Source organism: Homarus americanus, unplaced genomic scaffold, assembly GCF_018991925.1.
Source record: "Homarus americanus isolate GMGI-L3 unplaced genomic scaffold, GMGI_Hamer_2.0 scaffold11302, whole genome shotgun sequence".
NCBI lineage: Eukaryota > Metazoa > Arthropoda > Malacostraca > Decapoda > Nephropidae > Homarus > Homarus americanus.
This window is the reverse complement of record NW_024736744.1, coordinates 2,222,127-2,250,102: the sequence shown is the minus strand read 5'-3', so window position 1 is coordinate 2,250,102 and position 27,976 is coordinate 2,222,127. Positions and strand designations below refer to the sequence as shown.

The 27,976-nt window shown below is 39.2% G+C and overlaps 1 protein-coding gene across 1 annotated transcript; it reads left to right on the top strand.

Annotated features, from left to right (window-relative positions):
• Positions 1-27,881, top strand: LOC121872455 (cytosolic Fe-S cluster assembly factor nubp1-like). The gene is made up of 9 exons (XM_042375225.1): positions 1-142; positions 7,579-7,683; positions 7,857-7,990; positions 9,305-9,406; positions 9,900-9,990; positions 13,874-14,028; positions 20,907-21,017; positions 23,009-23,195; positions 27,726-27,881. The coding sequence occupies exons 1-9, from the start codon at positions 115-117 to the stop codon at positions 27,767-27,769; spliced, it is 957 nt and encodes a 318-aa protein (XP_042231159.1). The 5' UTR covers positions 1-114; the 3' UTR covers positions 27,770-27,881.
• Positions 27,882-27,976: the final 95 nt, after the last annotated feature.

Here is a 27,976-nt window from a genome sequence, read left to right as displayed (position 1 = left end):
GGTGGCAACACTGCGTCTCAGCTCACAGGTGTAAACAAACATGAGTCAAACTAGCAGGTTTAGCGAGCTGGTGAGGTGGCAACACTGTGTCTCAGCTCACAGGTGTAAACAAACATGAGTCGACCACAAGACGCTCCTCACAGTGAGTTATATAAATATTTCTCATTAATATTAATCTAGGCCTATATATGCTTTCTACCGTGAATTATATTAGCTGTTATATTAATCTAGGTCTATGTTTCTCCTACTGTGAGTTATATTAGCTGTTATATTAATCTAGGCCTATATATGCTTTCTACCGTGAATTATATTAGCTGGAGAAAATAGTATATTTACATTTTTAGTAATAAATAGTAACCCAGACTGAAGTTAGGATAATATAATTGACATTTCTAGATTCCTTGCAGGTCAGGGAATATTTTGAATGTAAACCATATATTTTGCACAAACGATAAAATATTTGCTTTGTGTAAACCAAATTATTACATTAGATCTAAAATTTGTATGTCTAATGCAAAATCCATGATGTTTATATTCAAAATGATCATCATATTGTAAGAATTCCAGCAATGTAAATTATATTCTGGAAGGGTAATTTGTATGAATTTTATGAGCTAAATAAAAAATAAAAAAAATAAATTATACTTCACCGCGTATATGAGTAGATGCACCGTGGAAAGTGAAAGTCTGCAAGGTACCGCGTAAATGAGAAATCGAGAAATCGCGGAAAGTGAAACCGAAACCGTGTAAAGCGGGGTAATACTGTATATATAATATTGCTTAACAGAGAATTCACATTTTTTCTTACAAAAGTATTTTTCATAGGTTTTTGGTTTAATACAATCAGTAGTCATGCGTTTTGTTTGCCCGCAAATTTGTGAAATGTACCTTACCCTAACGTAACTTTACCTAACTTAACCTAATCGGTAAATTTTCAGGGCTAACCCGTGGGTGAATTTGAGCTAAAACGAATATATAAACGCCGGATTTTCACTTGTTTTTTTTTATAGTGGACACTGTTGTGCAAATGTGTTAAAAATGGATAGGGTATTTATAAAATTAACGTTACTTAACATTTGTTGGTATGAAAAACAGACCTAACCAAACAAACCTACCTAACTTCCTTACTGGGGGACTCTGCCCCACCAGACTCCCCGGTATATTAAACAGAAAGAACTTACTATGATATGGTGAAATTTGGGGCTTTTTCTGTATGTGAATTGATACGGCCGCATCAGCGTTTATGCAGCCCGGGCGGCGGAGTGATTTATTGTGATGATGGGAAACGTCAAGCGTTGAAGAAGTGATGAACAAACTTCTTTCCAGTCTGAAAGCACAGGCATTCCCGCAGTGTGGACAGTCTCTATTTAAAGGAACAATGCCGAGTCTTTGAACAATTGAAGGGTCTCGCTGTCTTTATCCCTAAATTTGCTGAAAATGAAACTGCCACGAGCCTGAGGAAAAGCGCTGCAGCATAGCAAAGCCTCATTACCGCTGGGAAGACAAATTAGTGCGCACCTAGGTGCCTAATTATCTACAAAACGAGACATTTGCACAAGAAAAGATTACCATATCAGAACTCACTGATGAAAATAAATTAAGAAAATAAGCAGTAATACAAATAACACGTTGGCGGGTTACTCCTATACAGTGGTCCCTCGGTTAACGAACACAATTCGTTCCAGAAGGTCGTTCGTTAATTAAAAATTTCGTTAACCGAATCCATTGTTTCAATGGGATTTTGGATAATTGGTTCCAGCTCACCGAAAATTACATATAAAGTAAAAAAAAGGCAGTAAAGAGTAAAGTACACTTACTTTGAGGTGTGTATGTAGAAGGCTCCTGGTTGATGATGATATGAATTAGAAGTGGGGATGGAGGAGAAGGGAGAAGAGAAGGAAGTGTGGGTGGAAGAGAAGGGAGAAGAGAAGGAAGTGGGGGTGGAGGAGAAGGGAGAAGAGAAGGAAGTGTGGGTGGAAGAGAAATCACCCCATGCTTGATGCCGTCATTTCACCCATAAAATTTTAAGTTCACCGGGTGTAATTCAAGATTATTTTCTTTAAATCAACACTGCACTGTATTATATATTATCAATATGTTAAATAAATTTCAGAATGACCAATAATTGTACTGTAAAAACGTAAAAATTCTCTGTGTTCAAGAGACCCACAAGCAAGTTGTTTCCTCCACTGACGCCTTGGTGGGTGAGTGAAGTGGCTGATGGGTGCACCAAAAACTATTTCCCTGTGCTGCAATTATGTTAAATAAGTGTTAAAGTGACTTAAAATTTTAATATAAAACTTGGAAAATTATTGAATAGTATAACCTTCTTGATATTTACTCCAATTTTAACGAATGTAAGCCCTAGAACTGATTTCTGTATTGGCGGACTGATCTTCCAGCTGGTGAGCAAGCCAAAGCATGTCGAAACATTTTTGAAAGAATTTCGTTAACCAAATTTTTGTTCGTTAACCGAGAAGAAGATTCTTATGGAAGGTAATTCGTTAACCGAGGCGTTCGTTAACCGAGGGACCACTGTATATTAACCACCTAACCTAATCTTAGCTAACCTAACCTAACCTTAACATGCCTTACCTAACCTAAATTTAAAATGCATAAAGGTTTAAATTCATAATAGTGTCGTCCTAAGTTCCATTATATATCAACAGATTTATAGATATGTTGGAGAAATGACTAGAAAAAGTTTATTTCTGTAAATGTATATTTTAAAAATGAAATTGAAATTTTTCTAGATTTCTCAATTGTTTGTCATTTATGTTGCAGCTTTCTTAGGTTAGGTTAGGTTAGGTAGGGTAACATTAGGTTTGGTTTGGTTAGGTTAGATAAGGTAAGGTAACATTAGGTAAGGCTTGGTTTTGTTAGGGTAAGATACATTTCATTAGTTTTTCATAAAAAAAATTCACTACTGAATGTATTGGATAAAGAACCTATGTACATAATTCTTTTTCTAAGAAAAAAGGTTTTACCACTTAATTTTTACCCCCTTTTTTATTAGGTTTGATGAACTTAGATTAGGTTAGGTATTATTTATCTCTGAGTCACGGGTACTTATTGGGTACCTGTTATAACTTGGTCCTAGCAAAGGCAGAGTCTAGGCAAAACTGTTCACTTGAGTACAGTACAGTACACTATGGTACACTGAGTACAGTACACTACAGTTTACTACAGTACACTACAGTTTACTACAGTACACTGCAGTACAGTACAGTACAGTATAGCACAGAACACTACACTACAGTACACTGAGTACAGTACAGTATAGTACAGTATACTGAGTACAGTACAGTATAGCACAGTACACTACAATACACTACACTCAGTACAGTATAGTGCAGTACACTGTATTATACTACACTATAGTACAGTAACATAATACAGTACTGTACTACCAGAACTATAAGTAACATAATACAGTACTGTACTACCAGAACTATAAGTAACATAATACAGTACTGTACTACCAGAACTATAAGTAACATAATACAGTACTGTACTACCAGAACTATAAGTAACATAATACAGAACTGTACTACCAGAACTATAAGTAACATAATACAGTACTGTACTACCAGAACTATAAGTAACATAATACAGTACTGTACTACCAGAACTATAAGTAACATAATACAGTACTGTACTACCAGAACTATAAGTAACATAATACAGTACTGTACTACCAGAACTATAAGTAACATAATACAGTACTGTACTACCTAGAACAGTACTGTAAGTAAACTATAATAACAGTACTGTACTACCAGAACTATAAGTAACATAATACAGTACTGTACTACCAGAACTATAAGTAACATAATACAGTACTGTACTACCAGAACTATAAGTAACATAATACAGAACTGTACTACCAGAACTATAAGTAACATAATACAGTACTGTACTACCAGAACTATAAGTAACATAATACAGTACTGTACTACCAGAACTATAAGTAACATAATACAGTACTGTACTACCAGAACTATAAGTAACATAATACAGTACTGTACTACCAGAACTATAAGTAACATAATACAGTACTGTACTACCAGAACTATAAGTAACATAATACAGTACTGTACTACCAGAACTATAAGTAACATAATACAGTACTGTACTACCAGAACTATAAGTAACACAATACAGTACTGTACTCCCAGAACTATAAGTAACATAATACAGTACTGTACTACCAGAACTATAAGTAACATAATACAGTACTGTACTACCAGAACTATAAGTAACATAATACAGTACTGTACTACCAGAACTATAAGTAACATAATACAGTACTGTACTACCAGAACTATAAGTAACATAATACAGTACTGTACTACCAGAACTATAAGTAACATAATACAGTACTGTACTACCAGAACTATAAGTAACATAATACAGTACTGTACTACCAGAACTATAAGTAACATAATACAGTACTGTACTACCAGAACTATAAGTAACATAATACAGTACTGTACTAGTACAGTACTACCAGAACTATAAGTAACATAATACAGTACTGTACTACCAGAACTATAAGTAACATAATACAGTACTGTACTACCAGAACTATAAGTAACATAATACAGTACTGTACTACCAGAACTATAAGTAACATAATACAGTACTGTACTACCAGAACTATAAGTAACATAATACAGTACTGTACTACCAGAACTATAAGTAACATAATACAGTACTGTACTACCAGAACTATAAGTAACATAATACAGTACTGTACTACCAGAACTATAAGTAACATAATACAGTACTGTACTACCAGAACTATAAGTAACATAATACAGTACTGTACTACCAGAACTATAAGTAACATAATACAGTACTGTACTACCAGAACTATAAGTAACATAATACAGTACTGTACTACCAGAACTATAAGTAACATAATACAGTACTGTACTACCAGAACTATAAGTAACATAATACAGTACTGTACTACCAGAACTATAAGTAACATAATACAGTACTGTACTACCAGAACTATAAGTAACATAATACAGTACTGTACTACCAGAACTATAAGTAACATAATACAGAACTGTACTACCAGAACTATAAGTAACATAATACAGTACTGTACTACCAGAACTATAAGTAACATAATACAGTACTGTACTACCAGAACTATAAGTAACATAATACAGTACTGTACTACCAGAACTATAAGTAACATAATACAGTACTGTACTACCAGAACTATAAGTAACATAATACAGTACTGTACTACCAGAACTATAAGTAACATAATACAGTACTGTACACAGAGACTATAAGTAACATAATGCAATGCTGGCTTCCCCAGAACTATATAGTAACACAATGCAGTACTGTACTCCCCAGAACTATAAATAACATAATACAGTGCTGTACTACCAGAGCTTTAAGTAACATAATAAAGTACTGTACTACCCAGAACTATAAGTAACATAATACAGTACTGTACTACCAGAACTATAAGTAACATAATACAGTACTGTACTACCAGAACTATAAGTAACATAATACAGTACTGTACTACCAGAACTATAAGTAACATAATACAGTACTGTACTACCAGAACTATAAGTAACATAATACAGTACTGTACTACCAGAACTATAAGTAACATAATACAGTACTGTACTACCAGAACTATAAGTAACATAATACAGTACTGTACTACCAGAACTATAAGTAACATAATACAGTACTGTACTACCAGAACTATAAGTAACATAATACAGTACTGTACTACCAGAACTATAAGTAACATAATACAGTACTGTACTACCAGAACTATAAGTAACATAATACAGTACTGTACTACCAGAACTATAAGTAACATAATACAGTACTGTACTACCAGAACTATAAGTAACATAATACAGTACTGTACTACCAGAACTATAAGTAACATAATACAGTACTGTACTACCAGAACTATAAGTAACATAATACAGTACTGTACTACCTACCAGAACTATAAGTAACATAATACAGTACTGTACTACCAGAACTATAAGTAACATAATACAGTACTGTACTACCAGAACTATAAGTAACATAATACAGTACTGTACTACCAGAACTATAAGTAACATAATACAGTACTGTACTCCCAGAACTATAAGTAACATAATACAGTACTGTACTACCAGTAAGCTCTAGAGCTGCCTCACTTTACCAGGAAAGCATTACAGTAAAACCTCGATTAACCGACTTTCGGATTAACCGTCAATCCTAAACCCCTAATTTTTTTTTTTTTTTTTTTTTTACACGGGGATTAGCCCACCCGGGCACAGATCACTGACCCACACCGGGGCCTGGGGGCGATAATGTAATAATATTAATACGGTAATGATAATGCTAATAATAATAATAATAACAGTAATAAAGAACCATAAAGAAATGCAAAAATGAAAAAAAAATCAAGAGTGAGAAACAATGCACAGTGATGCCTTCGGTTAACAAGCGCCTCGGTTAACAAAATTTCGATTAACGAATTACCTTCCATAAGATTCTTCACTTCGGTTAACGAGCAAACCCTCAGTTAACGAATTCCTTACGATTTTTCCCAACTTGTTTTCGCCCGCATTTGGCTGCCCACTAGCTGTAGTATTAGTCCGCCAATACAGTAATCGGTTCTAGGGCTTAAATTCCTTACCATTTTAGTAAATATAAAGGTTGTATTATTCAATAATTTTAAAAGTATTATATAAAATTTTTTAGTCATTTTAACAATTATTGAACATAATTGAAGTATAGGAAGCTAGTTTTATGCGCGCCAAACAGACACAGTTTGGCGTCAGTTTGTTAACCAGCTCAGAGGGAGGAACATCTTGTTTGAGACTCTTCAACATAAATGCTTTTTTCTGTGTTTCCAGTCAAATTATTGGTCATTTTGAAATATATTTTACATATTGACAATATATAATGCAGTGCAGTGTTGATTTAAGGAAAATAATCTTGAATTACACCAAGTGAACTAAAATTTTATGGGTGAAATGGCAGCATGGGGTGACTTCTCTTCCACCCCAATGCCTTCTCTTTTCCCTTCTCCTCCACCCCCATTCTAATTCCCATCATCATCATCATCAACCAGGAGCCTTCTACGTGCACACCTCAAAGTAAGTGTACTTTACTGCATTTATTTTTACTTTGTATGTAATTTTCGGTGAGCTGGAACCAATTACCCAAAAACCCATTGAAACAATGGTTTCGGTTAACGAATTTTTTGGTTAACAAGCAACCTTTTGGAACGAATTGTGCACGTTAACCGAGGGACCACTGTACCTGTATGTATGTTGTCTTGTCAATAGTAAGAGAAACAATTGAGACCCTGCAATTGTGTGTAAATGAGGCAGAAAGTCAGATCAGCAACCTGGGACTTAGACTTAAATGAGGTAGGTTAGGGAAAGGTACTTTGAAAATGTATGTTTTATTTCCGTAAACTTTATGTACTATTAACCGACCTTTTCGATTATCCGTCGGCCCCTTCCCCCCATATGTGGTCGGTTTATCAAGGTTTTTCTGTATTTCTCATTTGGTGTGTATTTTCAGATTGTCCCGGCACCAATAGTGAAGATGCGGGTAAATCATCAGCCTGTGCTGGCTGTCCCAACCAACAGTTGTGCTCCTCAGGGGCTGCTACTGCTCCTGATCCAGGTACTGTGTTGTACTCTGCTGTGCTGTACTGTGCCATGTTGTGCTGTGCTGTGCCGTGTTGTGCTGTACTGTTCTGTACTGTGCTGTGCTGTACTCTTGTTAATACTTCAAGCATCTCTCTCTCTCTCTCTCTCTCTCAACATGTAAGGTACAAGTTAATTATCTTGTTATAGATGTAGATGGTGTTAAGGAGCGTCTTGCTGCCATCAAGTACAAGATCTTGGTGCTGTCTGGCAAGGGTGGAGTGGGCAAGTCTACCCTCACCGCTATGATTGCTCGGGCGATCGCTCTTCACGACTCCCACGAGGTGAGTGTTAACTGTACTCTGTGACTGTTATAACTGGGTGTGTGGTCCAAGAGAGCAGGACTGTTGTCATACAGTTAGTTATAACTCATGGCATGCTAAACCTTTTTGGAAAGCTCTATGTCTAAGCTACAAGACAATACAGTATATGAAAATTTCAGCTCTCTAGGTCTGTTTTTAAGGGTTTTAGAGCCCCAAAAAAAAAAACGAAGCTTAATTCATATAATAAAAGTTAGCGGTTAGCATTAGCTTCTGCTATTTTTTTTAGCTGTTTAGCATTAGCGAAGTTAACTTTTTAGTTAGCAGATTAGCGGTTAGCGAAGCTAACTTTTCGTTTACCTGTGCCCACCACTGCCAGTCTGTGTTACCTTGCTGTGTTACCAGTCTGTGTGACCAGTCTGTGTTACCTGGCTGTGTGACCAGTCTGTGTTACCTGGCTGTGTGACCAGTCTGTGTTACCTGGCTGTGTGACCAGTCTGTGTTACCTGGCTGTGTGACCAGTCTGTGTTACCTGGCTGTGTGACCAGTCTGTGTTACCTGGCTGTGTGTCCAGTCTGTGTTACCTGGCTGTGTGACCAGTCTGTGTTACCTGGCTGTGTGACCAGTCTGTGTTACCTGGTCTGTGTTACCTGGCTGTGTGACCAGTCTGTGTTACCTGGCTGTGTGACCAGTCTGTGTTACCTGGCTGTGTGTCCAGTCTGTGTTACCTGGCTGTGTGACCAGTCTGTGTATGTAGTGTGGAGTCTGGAGGGAGGGATGATAGGTTAGGTTAGTTTAGGTTAGGGTAGATTAAGTTATGTTAGGTTAGGTTAGTTTAGTTTAGGTTAGGGTAGATTAAGTTATGTTAGGTTAGGTTAGGTTAGCGTGAGTTTATGTTAGGTTAGGGTAGATTAGGTTAGGTTACGATAGGTTAAGTTATGTCAGGTTAGGTTAGCGTGAGTTTATGTTAGGTTAGATTAGGTTAGGTTAGGTTTGGCTTGGTTAGTGTTAGGTTAGGTTAGCGTTAGTTTAGGTTAGCGTGAGTTTAGGTTCCGTTAGGTTTGGTTCTTAAAACAGGTTAGGTTTACATTTTCTCTAATATTGCCCGTAGTACCGTCACTTTTAAACCTGTTTCGAGATATTTTATGGGCACGAGACCTGTTTTAAGAACCTAACCTAACCAACCTAACCCAGAGCCAGGCAGACAAGTAGATCATTGTTTTCTGTGGTTCTGTATGTTATCAAGTTGTTAACATTCACCACCAAGTTGCCATGGTGTAAATGGTGTGCTGACAACAATATTACAGATGTATTTTTTTTCATTAACATTTTTTACAGGTTGGCATCTTGGACATTGATATATGCGGCCCCTCTCAGCCACGAGTAATGGGCGCTGAGGAGGAAAAGGTGCATTCATCTGGAACCGGCTGGTCACCTATTGTAAGTCTAACCTAACCAAACCCAACCCAACCAAACCTAAACTTTTATCTTAAGAAAACATAGTATCACTGATTCACCCATAGTTGTACATTAGTCTTGTCAGAACAAAGATTCACAGTTTTTACAGATTTCTCCTTCATGAATAAAGTTGATTCCTACATGAACAAGGTTGATCGATACATGAACAAGGTTGATTGATACATGAACAAGGTTGATCGATACATGAACAAGGTTGATTGATACATGAACAAGGTTGATCGATACATGAACAAGGTTGATTGATACATGAACAAGGTTGATCGATACATGAACAAGGTTGATTGATACATGAACAAGGTTGATCGATACATGAACAAGGTTGATTGATACATGAACAAGGTTGATTGATACATGAACAGGGTTGATTGATTCATGAACAAGGTTGATTGATACATGAACAAGGTTGATTGATACATGAACAAGGTTGATTAATCCCCACACTGTTTGTTCTCAGTATGTTGAAGGGAACCTGGCTGTGATGTCAATCGGCTTCCTGCTCAATAATGCTGATGATGCTGTTATATGGAGAGGCCCCAAGAAAAATGGTGTGTTATATATTGTTTAGTTTTATAATTATTTGTATCGCCCATTTTTTTAAACATTGTCAAACTCAAATAACAACTCTGATGATTCTATTTCTTGTGTTACTTTAAAATAACCTGATGTTAGGGTCTTGTTGCCCCGGATGCTTAGAAAAAATAGTCATGTATATGTAGACAAATGGTAAAGTACCCAGGTAGAGGGAGTTGACTTGTGTTTGGAATAACTTGATGGTGTAAATGTTTTAATCTTTGTGCTGCTGAGTCATCCTGTGTATAAATACCTGACCAAGGGGACACACACACACACACACACACACACACACACACACACACACACAGTACAATATTGATATAGCTTGTACTGTACTGAACTCTTCTGTGTTTTACTGTACTGTACTGTGTTGTGCTGTACTGTACTGTGTTGTGCTGTACAGTACTGTACTGTGTTGTGCTGTACTGTACTATGTTGTGCTGTACTGAACTGTACTGTGTTGTACTGTACTGTACTGTCTTGTGCTGCACTGTAATGTACTGTGCTGCACTGTACTGTACTCTGTTGTGCTGTACAGTACTGTACTGTGCTGCACTGTACTGTACTCTGTTGTGCTGTACAGTACTTTACTGTACTGTACTATGTTGTGCTGTACTGTACTGTGTTGTGCTGTTCTGTACCATACTGTACTGTGTTGTGCTGTACAGTACTTTACTGTACTGTACTGTTTTGTGCTGTACAGTCTTGTACTGTACTGTGTTGTGCTGTTCTGTACCATACTGTACTATGTTGTGTTGTGCTGTACAGTACTGTACTGTGTTGTGCTGTACAGTGACCCCTCGGTTAACGAACTCAATCCGTTCCAGAAGGTCGTTCGTTAACCGAAACCATTGTTTCAATGGGTTTTTGGGTAATTGGTTCCAGCTCACCGAAAATTACATACAAACTAAAAATAAATGCAGTAAAGTACACTTACTTTGAGGTGTGCACGTAGAAGGCTCCTGGATGATGATGATGATGGGAATTAGAATGGGGGTGGAGGAGAAGGAAGAAGAGAAGGCTTTGGGGTGGAAGAGAAGTCATCCCATGGTACCATTTCACCCATAAAATTTTAGTTCTCTTGGTGTATTTCAAGATTATTTTCTTTTAATCAACACTGCACTGCATTATATATTGTCAATATGTAAAATATATTTCAAAATGACCAATAATTTGCTTGGAAACACAGAAAAAAAGCGTTTAGTTGAAGAGAGTCTCAAGCAAGATGTTACCTCCAGTGAAAACAGAGAGAGACTAACGCCTGTTTGCTGTGTTAAGAGGCTGGATGCCGCGCATTAAACTAGTCACTTTACCTTCAATTATGTTCAATAATTGTTAAAATGACTAAAAAATTGAATATTAAACTTTTAAAATTATTGAATAGTATAAACTTCTTGTTATTTCCTAAAATAGTAAGGAATTTAAGCCCTAGAATCGATTAATGTATTGGCGGACTGATACTAAAGTTGGTTGCCTGGCCAGTGCAAACGAAAACATGTTGAGGTCGGTTCGTAAGAAATTCGTTAACCAAATTTTTGTTCGTTAACCGAATTGAAGATTCTTATGGAAGGCAGTTCGTTAACCGAGGGATCACTGTATAAACATAACAATAAAGAGATATAACTTTCACTTAGCTTTGACCAGTACTGTACTATACTGTGTACTATACTGTACTGTGTACTGTACTGTACTATACTGTGTACTGTACTGTACAATACTATACTGTGTACTGTACTGTACTGTACAATACTATACTGTGTACTGTACTGTACTGTACTATACTATACTGTGTACTGTACTGTACTATACTATACTGTGTACTGTACTGTATTGTGCTGTGTACTGTACTGTACTATACTATACTGTGTACTGTACTATACTGTACTGTACTGTGTATAAAAACACAGCTATAAACATAACAATAAAGAGATGTAACTTTCACTTAGCTTTGCCCAGTAAATATGTTTATTTTACCTTGAGGAATAGATAAGTTCACTGTACATGTTTATGATACTGTTTATACATGAGTCTATATGATATAAATTAATAATCAGTTGCACCACATTGGTTAGGTTAGGTTAGTAATTGGATGGGTGACCGCTTGGCCCTAACACCACCAGACACTGGTGGCATAACAAACATCTCATGGCTTCGTCAGCTGTTCTTGGTGACGTTGAGTGAATATCAATTATTATTATTTATACACAGTGGTTCACCAAGTCTCAGCTGTAATTGCTTAATAATAATAATCCTCCACATCTGGTCTAGGTTATGTTAGCAGAAACATTTAACTTTCTGGATTATGGAAATTTGGTCTCAGTACTGGGTTGTTCATTATACAGAGGGTCCTCTACTAAGAACATTTGGCTTAGAAACTTTCAGAGATACAAACATCATCATTGAAGGAAGTTACCTTCTCGAGCGGGTGTTTAATGTGGACAAGACTGGATTATTTTGAATATAATTCTAGATGGGACATACTTTACCTAAGAGGAGAAGAGTGACCCAGGTTTATAGACTGTATTGTTGTGTATAGCTGTACTAAACAGCAATTATCTTTTTTACAATATGTCTGGTATCTACAAGAGTAAAGTTGGACTTACAAACAAGCCTCAGGAACACAACTTGTTTGTAAGTAGAGGAGTGCGTGTATAGGCATGCTTGCTACATGTGATTCACCCAATCCTTTGCTTGAGTTTTAAATGACTTTTATTTGTGAAAATGCTGAAGGTCTTGGGGGAGACTCCTGTATGTACAGTCCCCTTCACTAGTGTGTTTACAGGGGCTCGTCATATAGCCTGGGTACAGTCCCCTTCACTAGTGTGTTTACAGGAGCTCATCATATAGCCTAGGTATAGTCCCTTTCACTAGTATGTTTACAGGGGCTCATCATATAGCCTGGGTACAGTCCCCTTCACTAGTGTGTTTACAGGGGCTCGTCATATAGCTTAGGTACAGTCCCCTTCAATAGTATGTTTACAGGGGCTCGTCATATAGCCTAGGCACAGTCCCCTTCACTAGTGTGTTTACAGGGGCTCGTCATATAGCTTAGGTACAGTCCCCTTCAATAGTATGTTTACAGGGGCTCGTCATATAGCCTAGGCACAGTCCCCTTCACTAGTGTGTTTACAGGGGCTCATCATATAGCCTGGGTACAGTCCCCTTCACTAGTGTGTTTACAGGGGCTCATCATATAGCCTAGGTACAGTCCCCTTCAATAGTATGTTTACAGGGGCTCGTCATATAGCCTAGGCACAGTCCCCTTCACTAGTGTGTTTACAGGAGCTTGTCATAGAGCCTAAGTACAGTCCCCTTCACTAGTGAGGTATTTATTTTAATATTGTTTTAATTTGATTCCATAGTGTGTTTCCTCTTGCGAGTTTCCTTCTGTCCATTGTTAACAAACACAGAACTGCCACACTGCACAAAACTTGATGAGCCCCTGTAAACGCACTAGTGAAGGGGACTGTGGATGTCGGTAACACTAGAATAACTCATTATAGTACATCCTTCTTTCCTCACACAGCCAAACTGTGGAATGCTTTGCCTTCTTCTGTGTTTCCATACTTATACAATCTGTCGCACTTCATAAAGCTGGTTTTCTGGCATCTTCGTGGTGTAGATTAATTTGGTCTTTTTCTTTTCTATTTTTAATTTCTTTTTATTTCTTTTTTTGCCCCCCAGGCCCTGTTGTGTGTCCATGACCTGTGCCAGGGTTGGCTATTCCTCGTAAAAAATAAATAAATAAATAAATAAAAATACGACAAGCTCCTGTAAACACACTAGTGAAGGGAACTGTGCTTAACAAATGCAATTTCTAGGATTAATTACTTACACCTTGACTCTCACAACCAGGAATGATCAAACAGTTCCTACGGGACGTGGACTGGGGTGCTCTGGACTACCTGGTCGTGGACACACCGCCTGGGACAAGTGATGAACACCTAAGCATCGTACAGTACCTCTCTGCTGCACCGCCCGTTGCTGCGGTTATCATCACGACACCGCAGGTCAGACCTAACCTGTCGCTCTTCCCTTTGCTTTATTTTTATTACGGGTTGGGCCCCACTAATCCGGGACCCAATAGTGTGGCAGCTTCGATGGTTCGGGGCGCATATAGTCAATGCTTAATCTTGTAAGGAAAATTAGCCTATGTTCTACAACTACTAAAAGTCAACAGTAATGCTATAAAAGTTATGGAAAAATTATTACAGTTATCACAACCTGTACTAAAATACTGTATGTACGTACTAAGTTATTTACTAAAATTTTATGTCTTGTGCAAACTATGGGATGTTTATACTCAAATTAATCGCTATCTTGCAATAATTCTAACAATGCAAGTTATATTCTGTTAAGTCAAGTCGGTGACATTTTATAATAGAAGAACTTACTCCCTGTCATTTATCCAAGGTCCTTCCTGACCCCTCAACTGATACTACACACCACCAGGCTCCTGGCTGTCAACACCCCACCTTTCCCTCCCAGCCAGCAGGAGAGGCAGATGGTGGTGGTGGGTGATAATGATTAATGGGATGAAGGTGAATTAGTCTTAATGTTCTTGTCTTATAAAATGTCACAGACTTGACTTAGCAGAATATAACTTGCTTTGCTAGAATTCTTGCAAGATGGTAATTACTTTGAGTATAAACATCTCATAGTTTGCACAAGAAATAAAAATTTTAGTTGTTTAATTTAGTACATTTGAGTACAAAATGAGTACAGTAATGTGTTGCTGAAAATTATGGCTTTTTCACAGGGAAAAGTCTGTATAACTAACCCCAGTGGTCAGGATATTATGACAATGAGTGTTACAGAGTATTTCAAATAAATTCTCTGTTTAGTTCTGTACATACCCCTGTATATGCAAATTCCCATATAGTGAATGGCAGAAAGCAAGGGTCCAGTGTACAGTAAACGTGTGCCATAGCACTAACACCTTATCATAAAGGTCTAGTAACCCTGGGCTAGATTTATACTGATGTAATTTGTATTGATACCAGAATTGGTACATTTTATGCATTATTTTACCCTTTTTTAACCTCGGCTTCGATGGTTCAGAATTTTTGCTAATCCGGAACCGGTCTGGTCCCAAGCTTCCCGGATTAGTGAGGTCCAACCTGTATTATTATTCGTATTATTATTATTATTATTATTATTAGAGTATAGCCTTACAAGCTAATTTATCCCAGAAAACTTTACACACATCATACTCCCTTCCTATCATCCATTCTCTCCACCTGTGTACAGTATTATGATAAGTGTATTATTACATTCTATCTTTTATGTTGAATGATGTATGGATGGTGAGTGAGGTGGCTAAAGGACTATACCCATTGTGTCTGGTAAGCAGTGCCTTGGTATGTTGTAAGCAGTGACGGGGTATGTTATATATATATATATATATATATATATATATATATATATATATATATATATATATATATATATATATATATATATATATATATATATATATATTGATTATTGAAACATGCAAACATTTCTATAAATTTGGGGGCCTATTGATGAGTTTGGCCTGGGGCCCTCAAGTAGGTAAATCCGGCCCTGGTCACTCCCTCTCCGTTTTGTGCTAGCTTCTACACGCTTAATAAATGTTAAATTCATTTATGTTTTTGACCTTATGATAATTATATTTTTTACTTTTTTATTGCACTTTCTGTATGAACAATTGTGTATGTATGTAACAGAGCTTGACTGGAGGCTGAGATGCCGACACCTCACCCTCCTCCTCCCACAATCCACACTAACTCACAGGGATGTAAAAAAAATAATCCCTTTATGTTTTTGACCTTATAATAATCATTTGTTGTTTGTTTTTTTGCACATTGTGTATGACAGCTTGTGTGTGCATGTAAAAGAGTTAAAAAAAATTTAAGAAAATTATGTCTACCCAAAATTACTTGTAGTGACAGCTAATTATGTCTACCCAAAATTACTTGTAGTGACAGCTAATTATGTCTACCCAAAATTACTTGTAGTGACAGCTGGGGGATTGCAACTTACTACAGAACACATACATATCATGTAGGGTAAATTTAAAAAATCTTTCTTTTGTGCAAACTTATTGTTTTTTGTCTTGACTCACACTTGAAGGGCCTGTATGGCAAGGATAATGAGGTCCCAAGGCACAGGCTTGCCAATCGGAAATCTCTTTTGTGCTGCTAAATAAAATTTTTGCTCTTCTGTGGTCATGCAGGGAGCTGGAGGTTTCTCTTTGGCCATAAGACTTAGGGACACATAATCTTTAGATCGGAGCCAATAGCCAGCATCAGCATCATAGTCCTAGAGCCGGAGAGCATGTCCTAGATCAATTAAGTAAATTTGTTGGTCAAGAGAGTCGTTGTTAATGATTACATTACTACAGTGAATGTCACAATGACAGTAACCTGCCCTATGAAGGTCTCCTATAGCCAGAGCCAGCTTGAGAAACACCATTAGACAAGTTTTTGTATCAGCATTAACCAAAAATTTTTTATAAGTTTGGCCTGGGCAAAATGTCATCACAAGTGAGACAGTCTGGTGTTAAACTTACTTGTAGCTCACCACAACACCGTAGAGATGGGGAACTCCTGCGATCCCCCCCACATCCTGCAGCACCCGAGCCTCTTTCAAGACTTCCTTTCTTTGTGAGTGGGACACCTCTTTAATCACGACGGGGGCCGTCTCCCCCTTCCCTAGACATAAGGTGCCCTTGTAAACATCACCAAAGGCCCCCGAACCCAACAATTGGTGATACCTTAAATCCTTACGATGGATGACAGGGAGACCCTCCAGTCCCTCCTTTGGGTTTACAACTGACCAAGGGGCTCCTCCACCACTACCACAAGTGTTGGCAGGATTGACTTGCAACACCTGCCTTTTATTGCTAGGCTGGTCTTCAGCACCCTCAGAGTGTGGTAGAGACCGTTTATGTCCACTACCACCCTCAGAGTGTGGTAGAGACCGTTTACGTCCACTACCACCCTCAGAGTGTGGTAGAGACCGCTTACGTCCACTACCACCCTCAGAGTGTGGTAGAGACCGTTTACGTCCACTACCACCCTCAGAGTGTGGTAGAGACCGCTTACGTCCACTACCACCCTCAGAGTGTGGTAGAGACCGTTTACGTCCACTACCACCCTCAGAGTGTGGTAGAGACCGTTTACGTCCACTATCACCCTCAGAGTGTGGTAGAGATCGTTTACGTCCACTACCACCCTCAGAGTGTGGTAGAGACCGTTTACGTCCACCATCTTTGGGCTCATCGGGCTTCTTGCGAGAATCTGACATAACGTAGTTTACCGCTGTTTGGTGTGTAAACTACGTACAGTACTAAGGCCTTCGCTTTTTAAAACTTGGTTGACGAAAATGTAGTAAGTGGTATAACCAGTGTTGTGGATATAACCAGTGTTGTAGTGTAGATATAACCAGTGTTGTAGTGTAGATATAACCAGTGTTGTAGTGTAGATATAACCAGTGTTGTAGTGTAGATATAACCAGTGTTGTAGATATAACCAGTGTTGTAGTGTAGATATAACCAGTGTTGTAGTGTTGATATAACCAGTGTTGTAGATATAACCAGTGTTGTAGTGTATAACCAGTGTTATATAACCCAGTGTTGTAGATATAGTGTTGTAGTGTAGATATAACCAGTGTTGTAGTGTAGATATAACCAGTGTTGTAGTGTAGATATAACCAGTGTTGTAGTGTAGATAGAGATATAACCAGTGTTGTAGATGTAGATATAACCAGTGTTGTAGTGTAGATATAACCAGTGTTGTAGTGTAGATATAACCAGTGTTGTGGTGTAGATATAACCAGTGTTGTGGTGTAGATATAACCAGTGTTGTAGTGTAGATATAACCAGTGTTGTAGTGTAGATATAACCAGTGTTGTAGTGTAGATATAACCAGTGTTGTAGTGTAGATATAACCCAGTGTTGTAGTGTAGATATAACCAGTGTTGTAGTGTAGATATAACAGTGTTGTAGTGTAGATATAACCAGTGTTGTAGTGTAGATATAACCAGTGTTGTAGTGTAGATATAACCAGTGTTGTAGTGTAGATAGTGTTGTAGTGTAGATATAACCAGTGTTGTAGTGTAGATATAACAGTGTTGTAGTGTAGATATAACCAGTGTTGTAGTGTAGATATAACCAGTGTTGTAGTGTAGATATAACCAGTGTTGTAGTGTAGATATAACCAGTGTTGTAGTGTAGATATAACCAGTGTTGTAGTGTAGATATAACCAGTGTTGTAGTGTAGATATAACCAGTGTTGTAGATATAACCAGTGTTGTAGTGTAGATATAACCAGTGTTGTAGTGTTGATATAACCAGTGTTGTAGATATAACCAGTGTTGTAGTGTTGATATAACCAGTGTTGTAGTGTAGATATAACCAGTGTTGTAGTGTAGATATAACCAGTGTTCTAGATATAACCAGTGTTGTAGTGTAGATATAACCAGTGTTGTAGATATAACCAGTGTTGTAGATATAACCAGTGTTGTAGATATAACCAGTGTTGTAGATATAACCAGTGTTGTAGATATAACCAGTGTTGTAGATATAACCAGTGTTGTAGATATAACCAGTGTTGTAGATATAACCAGTGTTGTAGATATAACCAGTGTTGTAGATATAACCAGTGTTGTAGTGTAGATATAGTGGGAGTTAAGTGATACTCACACAAGAGCTGTTGAGGCGGTAGACATCCATTTTGTTTTCCCCCCGGGATTTTACTTGGTTAATCCGTATTCTACCCGGATTAAGAAATCCCCCTATGGCCGATACGAACTGGCTGTATCAGGAGTATGGCTTAATCTGGGTTAGATCCTCCCCCCCCCCCTCAATTAGTCTGGATTAACCCTGTTTTACTAATAATAATGTGGTTAATTCAGCAATAATATATTTTTAATTCTTGATTTGGGTTAGGTAGAATTTAGCCTATGGGAGACAGCAACTGGGGGATTCATTAGCTTACAGGAGACAGCAGCTGGGGGATTCATTAGATTACAGCAGACAGCAACTGAGGGATTCATTCGCTTGCAGCAGACAGTAGATAGCAGAATGTAGACTAATTTATTTGTACCCATTTGTCAGACAAAACAATGTGTCTTATATGCCACAAAATGTCGTACATTTGGCATCCATTTGAAATAGTTTGTTCCACAACATAGCCTGTTTTTGGAGCGTTCTGGGTGTGTGTGTGTGTGTGTGTAATAATAATAATGAACGGTTTATTGAAAGTAAGTGTGTGTGTGTGCGTGCGTGCGTGTGTGCGTGCGTGCTTGCATGTTCTCTCCTGGAACAATTCTAAGTCACAATATCGGTATGACAAAAGGTCGGAATCCTCATAGTTTGCTACAGTAGCTACAGCACTGGAAAAGTGTTAAGGTTATAATACAGTGAAATAGCTGTAGATTAAATGCACTTAAGTCTACACAATGTAACACAGTAGCAGAGGGAACGTTAGATTAGGTTTAATCAGGTTAAATCAAGTTAAATTAGGTTATATCATGTGGGGTTTAGGTCATGTCATATGGGATGTAGGTCATGTCATGTGGGGTGTAGGTCATATGTGTGGGGTGTAGGTCATGTCATGTGGGGTGTAGGTCATGTCATGTGGGGTGTAGGTCATGTCATGTGGGGTGTAGGTCATATGTGTGGGGTGTAGGTCATGTCATGTGGGGTGGAGGTCATGTCATGTGGGGTGTAGGTCATATGTGTGGGGTGTAGGTCATGTGTGTGGGGTGTAGGTCATGTCATGTGGGGTGTCGGTCATGTCATGTGGGGTGTAGGTCATGTCATGTGGGTGTAGGTCATATGTGTGGGGTGTAGGTCATGTCATGTGGGGTGTAGGTCATGTCATGTGGGGTGTAGGTCATGTCATGTGGGGTGTAGGTCATATGTGTGGGGTGTAGGTCATGTCATGTGGGGTGTAGGTCATGTCATGTGGGGTGTAGGTCATGTCATGTGGGGTGTAGGTCATATGTGTGGGGTGTAGGTCATGTCATGTGGGGTGGAGGTCATGTCATGTGGGGTGTAGGTCATATGTGTGGGGTGTAGGTCATGTGTGTGGGGTGTAGGTCATGTCATGTGGGGTGTCGGTCATGTCATGTGGGGTGTAGGTCAAATTTTCTTGGAGGGCTTAACACCCCCCATCACCCCCCTCTCCTCCATCCTTTTGATATTCCTGGATCCGCCTCTGACTCCTTCATGGCACATCTCTCTCATTCCACTTCACAACACATCTTTCTCATTCGACCTCACAACACACCTTTCTCATTCCACTACAACAAAAGGTTTTGTGTCTACTTACTTTACTCACTCGAGGTGGTACTGTAGTTACTAAAGGGGGTCACTTGACTCTGAACATTTTGGTATCCATCAATATGTTACTGGGGGGAACCTTCCACTCCTATCCTGTTGTCAAGGCCTTTTTCAGTCTCCAATCAGGGTAGGTTTTTTCCAAGGGTCCTTATGTTCTGTTACCCTGATTGGTTGGCACACTGTATGGGCGGAGCTATCTCCATGGCACCCCATATAGGTTTACGTGTTATTCCTTGAGGTTGTAACTAATTGTGTCCATCTGTTCTGACAAGTGCCATAAACATTGTAACGGCCATTCACATGGGTGTATGGGTGCCTGCCTGTGTGTTTGGGCGCGGGTCTGTGTGGGTGTTCCTGTTTATTACACCACTTCACAACACATCTTCCTCATTCCACCTCACAACACATCTTTCTCATTCCACTTCACAACACATATTTTTCATTCCATTTGACAACACATCTTTCTCATTCCACTTCACTTTTTTTATGAGAATGTCATAATTATTGGCAATTTCTGACAGTGAATTAATGTTATTGTTTTTTGTTTTCTTTCAGGAAGTGGCTCTGCTTGATGTCCGCAAGGAAATTACATTCTGCAGGAAAGTGAACATACCAGTTATCGGCATTGTGGAAAACATGACCACCTTTGTGTGTCCCAAGTGCAAGGTAACATGCTTTGGTTAGGTTAGGTTTAAGTCAGGTTAGGTTAGGTTAAGTTAGGGTAGCTTAGGTTAGTTTAAGTGGATAGCATTGTAGTCATTCCCTTACTTTCTTGTGTGAGGGCCTCTAACAACTACCACAAGACACTTACCTGTCTTGTGACTCAGTATATTACATAAAGTTCATTATTGTGTTAACGCCTTACATGAATTGGTAGTGAGTGTGGGGACCTGTAGTAAAGTTGAAACATGCACAGTGTGGGCTGCTGGACACATTACACAGCTGCTTCTGTTTGTGGCACTTGCCATGTACAGTGTTGCCGCCTTTCTGCTTTGGTATGCAGTCGGGCTAACTCGAAAGTATTGACACCTTCTCGTGTGGTGCTCCTCCAAGCATTATGGTGTGGAATAATTGACTCCCAGGTGAGGGGGTCGATTTGGCACTTTTTCAGGTTTGTCTTAAGGCTATCCTTATACCTTTTCAGTTGCCCACCAGCCTTACGTTTACTATTCGTTAGTAACTGTAAAGTAGCTGCTTTGACAGTCTACTGTAGTCCATGCGGGTAACATGGCCATTCCAACGTACTGGCATACCCCGGTTACGAAAGGTATGTGTTCTTGAAAATTTGTCCGTAACGCGAAAATCCGTAATGCGAAACCAATTTCCCCATTGACTTCCATTATTAATTGGAGATGCGTTCCCAAGGAAATTTTTTTCGGCAAAAAAACATAATACAAACACATTTATGAATGAAAATAAATTATTTTTAACACATACATTGATTATTTGAGGCACTCCATGATAGCAGGGGTGAAGAACCAGATTAAAAAAGCTGAGACAAACGCATTTTGTTTTTTAAGCTAGAGAGTTCATTTTTGTTATCGTCCAGCTCAGTTCCTCTCCTAGCAAACTGTGAAAACTGGAAGTGTTAGTAGTGTGAATAGTTATTATTTTATTCCGAGTTGAATGAGAATAACTACCCGTCATGTACAGTTGTTTGAGCTTCAAATCAACAATAATCACATTTTTCTGCAAAATTGTCTTACTATTGTGGACTAATACTGTAAAATAAGTTAATGATCACCAAAAATAACACTCGTCGTATTACACCCCCATAACCCCCCAAAAAATAAATAATAAAAAAAAAATCATTTGCCTATTAGTATTTTATCTTTCTGTCCCTATTATTAGCCAAAAATTTATAATATTGTTAGGTATAATTGTGTGTAGTAGTAAGGAAACACCACTGCACTCATCCCCCCCTACCATTAACCCCCCAACCTTGTGTTTTTCTAACCTAACCTTCAGTTTATTGAGTGTTCCTTTCTATATTATGTGTGGGTGAATACCATCATAAAGTTAAGATGTTATTTTTAGTAAAACGTACGTATTGTGTCGGGAAAAAGTGGAGTTTGGGGGCCAGCCCGGTCTCTATTTCAATTAATCCCATATGTTATGTTGTTCACTTTACGCGGGCCGCCGTGGGTTGAATTAACCGCGTAAAGTGAGGGTTCACTGTACAATACAATACAGTACAGTGCAGTACAATACACAGTACAGTATAGTACAGTACAATACACAGTACCGTACAATACACAGTACAGTACAATACACAGTACAGTACAATACAAGTACAGTACAATACACGGTACAGTATAGTACAGTACAGTACGTATTTTCTGAGAGAGAATAAAATACACTTGGAGATTGGTAGATGTTAAACAAGTGAGTGGAACTCTGTGGTCTTAAATGACACTGAAATAAGGGAGTAAATCCTTTAACAGTTGAGAGATCTAGGTATGGTTGTAAAAGTGGCCAGACAACAATAACCCTATAATACTAGTGTGTCATTGTTTCTTGTGAGTCACAAGATGGCTCTGGTGAAGTGATCTTGTGAGCTGTCCTAATTATTGACCATCTGTAAACACTTAATGACATTATGGAATTACAGGATCCAGTTACCCGTATTCATATCTGATTCTTATCTTATTTTTCAGACTGAAACGGCCATCTTTCCAGCCACTACCGGAGGTGGTCAACAGTTGGCCGTTGAAACTGGGTTACCCCTGCTCGGCCGGTTACCTTTAGATCCAAGAGTTGCTCGAGCTTGTGACAACGGACACAATTTTCTGAGTGAAGAACCAGATTCTCCAGCCACTTCAGCTTACAAAGATATTGCCAAAAGTAAGATATTTGTACAGTACAGGCAGGCCCACAGTACAGGCAGGCCTACAGTGCAGGAAGGCCTACAGTACAGGCAGGCCCACAATACAGGAAGGCCTACAGTACAGACAGGCCCACTATAAGGGAGGGTTTTCTTTGATGTATTTTCTTATTAATTTATCCCACTGCTGTTAACTTCTAAATTCTTCAACCTTGTTTCTCCCATTTCTTTACTTCATTAAGTGTAGATGGTAGCTATAACTTAATTACTTCATATAGGCCGGCCTGGAGTGCTCTTGTAGCAAACAGACCCTCACCATTGATCACTTCCTTTTCAGGATGTGTTAACTTGTCGCTGGACTTAACAACAATCTCGGGGATTTGCACACACAGACTCGTAGCACTGGTAGGACTGTATGGTCCCTGTTCTAAATCCGCGGAGCAGGAGGTCTTCTCTAACCCAAGGTCTAAAGCCCACTGGCTAAATTGTTTTTTTGAGGCGTGAAGTGATGAACAGTACACCACTGTCTCACTGACCTGCCCCCCCCTATCGGCTGGCTAACATACCACTAATTGAAAACATGTCCCAGTTATGGCTGGCCGGTTACCTTATCTCTACCGTAAACAAACATTTGGGATGGGTTGTGCGGGAGGCCCAACGCAACCCATGACACCAGGATGCCCTCAATATCCTCTGATTCCAGCTCATCAAAGCCTGCCTGTCTAGCCAAGCTGAGGATATCTCTATTCACAGCTGGGACTAAGTCCGTGAATCCCGTAAAACTGTTGATGCACTCGGGCCACAGTTTACGCCACACACCATTCAGGCAACTTTCTGAAACCTCTTCCCATGCCTTGCCAATGTTGTCAATTGCATGAAGAATGTTGAAGCCACACCAATATTCCCGGATCGTAGGTTTATTTTCTCCATCTGTAGCTATGAGCAACTGGGTCATGGTACGGATTAAATAATACGCCTTGAATGCGGCGATGAAGCCTTGGTCCACAGGCTGCATCAGTGCTGTCGTGTTGGGAGGCAGGAATACAACTTTTACACTGTCATGCAAGTTGTCGAGATTGGGAGGATGAACTGGAGCATTGTCAAGGATCAGAAGAATTTTTAGGTCAAGGTTCTCCTTGGCACAGTATTCCTTCAATGCAGGGACGGCGTACACGTTCGACCACTGGCTAAATATGGCGCCGGTTATCCATGCCTTCTTATTTGCTTTGTAGATCACTGGAAGGTGATCCTTACAGTAACCTTTCAGGGCCCATGGGTTAGCAGCGCGAGAAATCAGCATAGGCTTCAGCTTGAAGTCACCAGCAACGTTCGCGCCAAGCAGCAGCGTCAAGCGATCTTTTGCCGCTTTAAAATCTGGCACTCTTTTCTCCTCCTTGGAGATATAGGACCTCTCAGGCTTCCTCTTCCAAAAGAGACCAGTCTCATCCACAGTGAAGACTTGTTGTGATGTGTAGCCTCCTTGCTGGATAATCCATTTGAATTCTGGCGGGAATGTCTCGGCAACAACCGTTTCTGAACTAGCAGCTTCACCAGTCATCTTAATATTATGGAAGTTATACCTGCGTTTAAATCGTTGAAACCAGCCTCGGCTGGCCGTAAAGGTCTCTTCCTTCTATCCTTCACCCTCTTCTGCCTTTATGTCATCAAACAAGGATCTGGCCATATGCAGGATAACCATAAGGCTCACAGGCACATTGCGTTGATTCTGGTCCTCCATCCACATTACCAGCATCTCTTCCACCTTCTCTATCACAGTGCTTCTAGTACGAGTTGTCTTAGTTGCACTCAGAGAAGAACCACTTCCAGCACTAATCTTAATCTTGTCAGTGTTGGTTTGGATAGTACACACCGTTGTGGGGGTTAGACCAAGCACAGCGGCTATGTCCACAGCACGTTCCCCTTTTTCAAATCGGGTTAATACATCCATTTTTGTACCAAGGGTAATGGTCATATGTTGCCTCTTCACTACACTAGCATCAGTAGCACTTGATGGGCGCTTGGAAGCCATTTCGAATGGTTCGAGTATAGTATTAGAGCAAAAGCACTAAAGCACACACGAATGATGTGAAGTCGTAACAGAGACTGGCTTGGCATCGCTTGGGGACGCTGTGACGTTCCGCTAGTGAGGGCAGTGCGCCGAGCCGAGAGAGCGTAGCACAGCCAGACAAGAGCAGTTGATGCGCCGTAGAAAGTAGTCTGTGACGATGCAAAACGAATTTTTGGTCTCTAAAGTTTAGCGACGTAGTACCGGAACAACGTTAAGCGATACACCATTAAGTGAGGACTTACTGTATATACATATTAGTTACTGATTTCAATTTTTTTGTCAATGCATTTATAGTACCTGACTGATACTCTTTTGTTTTCACTATGTTTGTATCTCAGGTTTTATATTTAAGCACTTAAAGCTGAGCCTCCTCCTCGGTTACCTCGTAAATACAGCAGTAAGATAGAAAGTGTCTCTTTTTATCCTGCATCATCTGGCGAAGATGATGGGATATATTAGCCTTGTGTATACAACATGACATGTAGCAGCGTACAACACATTATCTAATGTGTATTTCAGGTAAGCTGTGAAAACACAACACCTTCAAGTCAACTCCATGTTTTGTTATTAAAGTTTAGTTGGTTGGGTTGCCATAGAGGGTTGCCTTAGAGTACTGCTCTCATATCTGGGGTGGCTCTTCTGTCCAACTATTAGATAGGGTGGAATCTAAGGCATTTCGTCTTGTTAACTCTCCTCCTTTAGTCGACAATCTCTCTTCCCTTTCTCTTCGCCGCAATGTTGCTTCACTCTCTCTCTTTTACAGGTACTTTAACGGGCAATGTTCGGTGGACTTGGCATCCTGTGTACCTCCGGCAAGGCCATGGGTTCGCAACACACGTTTTGCCCGCGGTGCCCACCGTTTCTCTGTGGATGTCGGTCACACAAGAATAACCCATTTTAGTACCTCCTTCTTTCCTCACACAGCCAAACTGTGGAATGCTCTGCCTTCTTCTGTGTTTCCATGCTCTTACAATCTGTCTCACTTTAAAAAGCTGGTTTTTCTACATTTACAATTTCTTTCCGTTCTTTTTTTTTTTCGCCCCCCAGGCTCCGTTGTGGGTCGTTTGACCTGTGCCCGGGTGGGCTAATTCCCGTAAAAAAAAAAAATATGGCAACTTTTTCCTCGTAAAAATTGTCTCTAGAGTGAATGGCATCTGAGCGCCAGCTGGGTTGATACGTAAATCAAACTTACAGAATTTCTTTCATAGTCATCTAGCCAACCCAACACGAAGGATGGATGTCGGTAATTGTGGTGCAATACTATATATTTTTTTTACAATATGTTGTAGGATGGTGTGTGCATGTAACTTAGTAAAAATAAACGATGAAGGTTACTTATATCTACCCGAAAATATTAGTTGAAAATACCATAACATCTCTAAGCGTGGCCCAGTAGCCTGGTGGTTACAATGATGAGCTAACCTAACATTATTCTTCCAGTAAGCACTATTAATACTGTAACAGTAAATCCAGTGAAGTATGGCCGTGAAATTGCTGACAATTTTAAAACTACCCCAGACATTCTTGGGCACATCCAGGGTGTCATCCGCCAATAATCAAGGGCTGTGAACTGTAAAGGCATGCTGTACTGTATTGTTGTGGAAATTTGTTCATATATTTTCATGACTTGTAAATATTTTAACAGGCAATTTACCCTTAGGAGCTCTCTAACATGTTCTTGTGCTGGGATAGTGATCTTTGCTAACATTGTTCACTGTGTTTCTTGTCAGGGATAAGCCATTGGTTTCTCTATACTGTATAATTTATATAATTCTTGATTTACTTGTATGAATATGAGGCTATGCAGGCCACAACTTCTTTAGTGCCACCTGGCCAAAAATGTTTTTTTTTTTTATTTCACTGTCTTCTCACATCAACTGCCTCCCGATTCTGAGGCCGAATGAAGCAATAGTTTGTAGGGTTAATAATCCTATTTCTGCAAACGGATCATCAGCCATAAGGTAGCAGTGCTGGCGTAGAGTGTGCTCTCACTCTTCTCCCCCGCCTCCTGAAATGCTCCAATGATACCCCTAGTGAATGATGTCTAGGGAACTGTGTGGCCATGTGATCCTCTGTGTTTATACATTTTTTCATGCAATAATCTTTGACTATTTGCTAATGATTAATAATGTACCCCAAGTCTGGTGCTTCATCAATCCTTACATTAAACTGACACTGTCTTGTAGTGATGTGTCTCAAAAGAGTAACCTGTGTAGAAGGTGCAGTGGATACTCTGCTCTCTGTCCTAAGGTTCAGCCCCAGTCCATCCACCTGTAAATGGGTAGCAGACTTTACATGTGGGGAATGAAGGCAGTTAAGTGTAGTGCAAACTTAGTGCCTCCTTATGTACATTAGAGTTAGTACAGTGCAGTATACAACCTGTTGTGTCCATAGTCCGTAAGGAGCAGTTGCTATAGGATCCATTACACTACACTACTATAATGCATCACACCACTCATGCTTGTTTTTGTTTTTTTTTCAGAAATAATGGAGTATTGTCAGACTCAGATGCAGCAACAGTCGTGATGGGGTAAAGAAATACATCAAATTATCCTTTGAATGTAAAACTTGAGTTCAAATGAATACTGTTTAGAGAAGTTAAGTCATTTTTTAGAGCATTAAATAATGTACTTCATTACAACTTTGTTTTCTAATCATTATGAATATACAGTCGATCAAAAAACTATCTGTAGAAAAAATCTTTTAACAATATGAAACAACGGGTGAAGAATT